At 42.9% G+C, this 4,031-nt stretch overlaps 1 protein-coding gene across 2 annotated transcripts in view; it reads right to left on the reverse strand.

Moving 5' to 3' along the window:
* TMEM2 (transmembrane protein 2) overlaps positions 1 to 3,739 on the reverse strand; it is a 75,748-nt gene extending 72,009 nt beyond the window's left edge. Inside the window, exon 1 of one of the 2 annotated variants that reach the window (XM_008049062.2) lies at positions 3,401 to 3,739. In XM_008049062.2, coding sequence (XP_008047253.1) covers positions 3,401 to 3,731 — 331 coding nt within the window. In that variant the 5' untranslated portion in view covers positions 3,732 to 3,739. The remainder of the gene's footprint in view (positions 1 to 3,400) is intronic. The other variant, XM_008049061.2, reaches the window with a different exon arrangement.
* Between the last annotated feature and the right edge of the window lie 292 nt (positions 3,740 to 4,031).

Here is a 4,031-nt window from a genome sequence, read left to right on the forward strand (position 1 = left end):
AACTACAGGCGTGCGCTACCACACCCGGCTAATTTTTGATTTATTGTAGAGATAAGGTCTCGCCAAGTTGCCCAGGCGGGTCTCGAACACGCGGGCTCAGACAATTCACTCACCTCAGCCTCCCAAAGGCGTGGGATTACAGGCTGAGTCACCGAGCCCAGCTTCATTTTAAAAATCTTTAGGCAGGGCATGCTGGTTCATGCCTATAATCCCAGCACTTTGGGAGGCCGAGGTGAGAGGACTGCCTGAGCCTATGGGTACGAGACCAGCCTGGGCAACTTGGCGAGACCTCATCTCTACAATAAATAAAAAAAATTAGCTTGGCATCGTAGTGCATGCCTATAGTTACCGCTACTTGGAAGGTTGAGGCGGAAGGATCACCTGAGCCCAGCAGGTTGAAGCTGCAGTGGCAGTGAGCATGTTACTGCACTCCAGACTGGGCGACAGAGTGAGACTCTGTCTTGGAAAAAAAAAATGTTTAAAAAGAATCCAGTTCCTCTATGGTTCTGCTGAGTTGACTGTTTGCCAGATAGTGGGAAAAAAATAAATAAAAATAAAAAGAATAATAGTAATGCAACTATCCCTTGCTAACCAAGTCCATTCAGTTGCTAAGTTAAAAATAGCAAGGTGTCTGTCATCGTATTTAAACTAAGCTAGGCCAGGCATGGTGGCTCATGCCTGCAATCCCAGCACTTTGGGAGGCCAAGGTGGGAGGACTACTTGAGCCTAGGAGTTTGAGACCAGCCTAGGCAACACAGCAAGATCTCATCTCTACAAAAAAAAGTTTAAAAATTAGCTGGGTATTGTGGCATGCATCTGAAGTCCCAGCTGCTTGGGACTACACTGATGATCTGAGGCAGGAGGATAGTCTGAGCCCAGAAGGCCAAGGCTACAGTGAGCCATGATTATGCTTTTGCACTCCAGCCTGGGTGACAGAGCAAGACCCTAACTCTAATTAAATAAACTAAGCAAAGGTAGGAATAAGCAAGATATGCTTGGGAACCACACAAAGAAATCCCTTTTGTTAAGGTGGAAGGTACATGTTGAGAAATAATATGAGGAAAACCAGAGAGACACAGTGAAGCACAAAGATATTTTATACAGAAAAAATTTTGATTCCTCATTTTGAACTTGAATAACACTAATACAAACATATTCCTGTTTCTGAGCTCTTACGTAGCCCCAGGCTTATACTTTCTCTTTGAGGTGATAGTAACTACAGTTAAAATTCGTCTTGCTAGTTACGTACTTGGAAATTATTTCATAAACTTTCTCACAGAAGTTTTATAATTGTTGATATTTAATTCTTCTGATAAATCAATAATCATCACTATTATGCTAAAAACAATCTTTTAAATCCATCAAAGAAACAATGAATCTCTTAAATTTGTTCCGACTTAATACTGAGGATGATTTCTTTTTTTTTGAGTTGGAGTCTCACTCTGTCGCCCAGACTGGAGTGCAGTGGCCGCTCCCGGCCACCGCAGCCTCGACCTGCTGGGCTCTGGCAATCCTTCCGCCTCAGCCTTCCAAGTAGAGGATGATTTCTTAAACTTTTCTTGTACCTACCTTCCTCTTTGCATAAAACGTCTAGCTGGAATTCTCCATAGAGGTGTAACAAGCACTGTACCCTCTTGCAAAGAAGGAAATCCAGTCTTTTGAGATCTGGAGTCTACTTCAGTGGTTATATAATTCCTCTTAATTGTTTCTAATTATTCCCCAGAAGAGCATGCTTCATTAGAACCATCACCAAAAATTCCAGTCTAATTCCTTCCAGTAAAACACACTTAAGAGTCTGCACGAAGCACCGAAAAATAGCTCAGTCAGCCCCACCTTCCCAGCTACCCATTTGTAGAGCAGTGAGTGTAATATCAGTTATGTAACAGCAATATAACCACAGTCAGGCTGACCCTGAAATATTTCAGCATAGCAGATCTTTCTACTGATGATCTGCACTTATATTGCCAAATGTGAAACTAAAGGATGTTGATTCAGGGAACCACACATCAGCAGTTCAGTGTCTTAAATGGAATATGAAAACACCATGAAAGCCACAGATTTCAGCTCTGATTTCCCACTAGTCTAGCATTCCTTTACTGCAGATTAGTTGGGAAGTATAAATAAACTTGGTTATTCTGTTGGGAAAAGGAGAGAGGAAGTCAATCCTGCATGCAATGGAAATCAACATTAACGAGTTCATAATGTAGTCTACTGGCTTGGTCAATAAAGATGTGGACATTAATGTCTCTCTTATTTCAGGTTTATTCTCTTAGAAGTATTGACACTACCTACCCCAGGACCTTAAAATCTATAAACTCCTTAAAGCACTTGTGGAAACAAAAAAAAAAAGTTTGTACATCTTATAAATGGTAACATGCTTCTTAACTATTATATCTATTTAAGGAGATATCTATTTGGCAAAAGTCTGTTGTAGACGGTAAGAAATGCAGACAAATATGGTGCCCAGCCCAGACTGTAATGGTCTGCTTCTCTCTGCCACAGTCCTGAGCCTCTGATTTTTAGACAGATAGATGGAATTTGTTTATTTACCAATTTTTTTGTGGGGAGGAAGTTTGAAAACATAAGTAAGTAACAATTCCAAGAGTGGGCCTTGGGATAGAGACTGTGTTGATGCATCTTTTCCATCGGTACAGAGTAGGCAAGACCAGGAATCCTGTGGAACTGAACTGAGGCAGAGGCCCAGTTTGCAGTTCTCATTTATGAGGTTCACATCCTTCCCAGGACATCTTTAGGCTACATTTAACAAACAAGAGAATCAGTTGTATTCTCTGCGACTGATTTAACAAACTAGAGAATCAGTTGGCTGCATGCAGAAGACAGAAAATGACCAATATAACTTTGCAGGCTTTTCAGTAATAAGCCCTTGGAGGACTTTTTCATCCAGGGAAGGGCGAATAAGGAGGGTGGGGTATGGACTCCAGCGATCCTTCCGCCTCAGCCTTCCAAGTAGCCAGAACTACAGATGCGCACTACCACGCCCGGCTGGAGTCCAGAAGGTTGATGCTGGGGTGGCTGTGAGCATGCCACTGCACTCCAGCCTGGGTTAAGGAGTGAGACTCCAACTCAAAAAAAAAAAGAATCTTTAATGAATTCTTGTGGCAGGTATGATTTTTGGACTGCCAAAAGTAAAAATAGCTGGGCATGGGGGCACACACCTATAGTTGTTTGGGAGGCTAAGATGGGGAGGATCACCCAGGAGTTCAAGTTTGCAGTGAGCAGTGAGCTCTGACTAGGCCACTGCACTCCAGCCTGGACAACAGAGCGAGAACTTATCTCTAAAAGTTACAATTTTTTTTAGTCTCCCCTCGTATATATTCTACTACTTCCTCCCCTTCTTTCTTTTCCTAGACTATGTTCTATGTGCATAGCACACACTTACCATCTGGAGCATATTTTGAGGATATTCCTAAAATGACTGCAAGTGCAAGAAAAAATGAGAAACTAGTAATAGCAAAGCAAATGAAGGTATTTTTGTGTCTCTTCTGCTTGTGGCTTTCCCTCTGGACTTGTTGTTCTTCGGGTGAGAATGCAAAGGTTGCCCGGGCTTCTTGTCTGATGGAGGTAAATTTGGCTGAAGCTTGGCTCTTTGGAGGAGGAGGGGGACGCATTGGGACAACCTTCCCTGGGACATAACCAGACGAGTGATGGCTGTTTCCATTCTGAGGCTGGAGGAAAGCAGGGGAGTGTCCCCTGGAATCTGTGGCATACATGATACACTGTCACTGTAAAAAGAAAAAGAATAAAGGCTCAGAATGTGTGAATTAGAAATGGCTTTTTAAAAAGTACTTTCCCTTTTTTTTTTTTTTGAGTTGGAGACTCACTCCATTGCCCAGGATGGAGTGCAGTGGCACATTCACCACCACCCCAGCATCAACCTGCTGGGCTCCAGCGATCCTTCCACCTCAGCCTTCCAAGTAGCTGGAACTACAGGTGTGCGCTACCGCATCCAGTTAATTTTTTATTTATTGTAGAGACAAGGTCTCGCCAAGTTACCCAGGCTGTTCTCGAAC

This window comes from Carlito syrichta, unplaced genomic scaffold (genome assembly GCF_000164805.1).
Source record: "Carlito syrichta isolate Samal-C Ts95f unplaced genomic scaffold, Tarsius_syrichta-2.0.1 Scaffold130478, whole genome shotgun sequence".
NCBI lineage: Eukaryota > Metazoa > Chordata > Mammalia > Primates > Tarsiidae > Carlito > Carlito syrichta.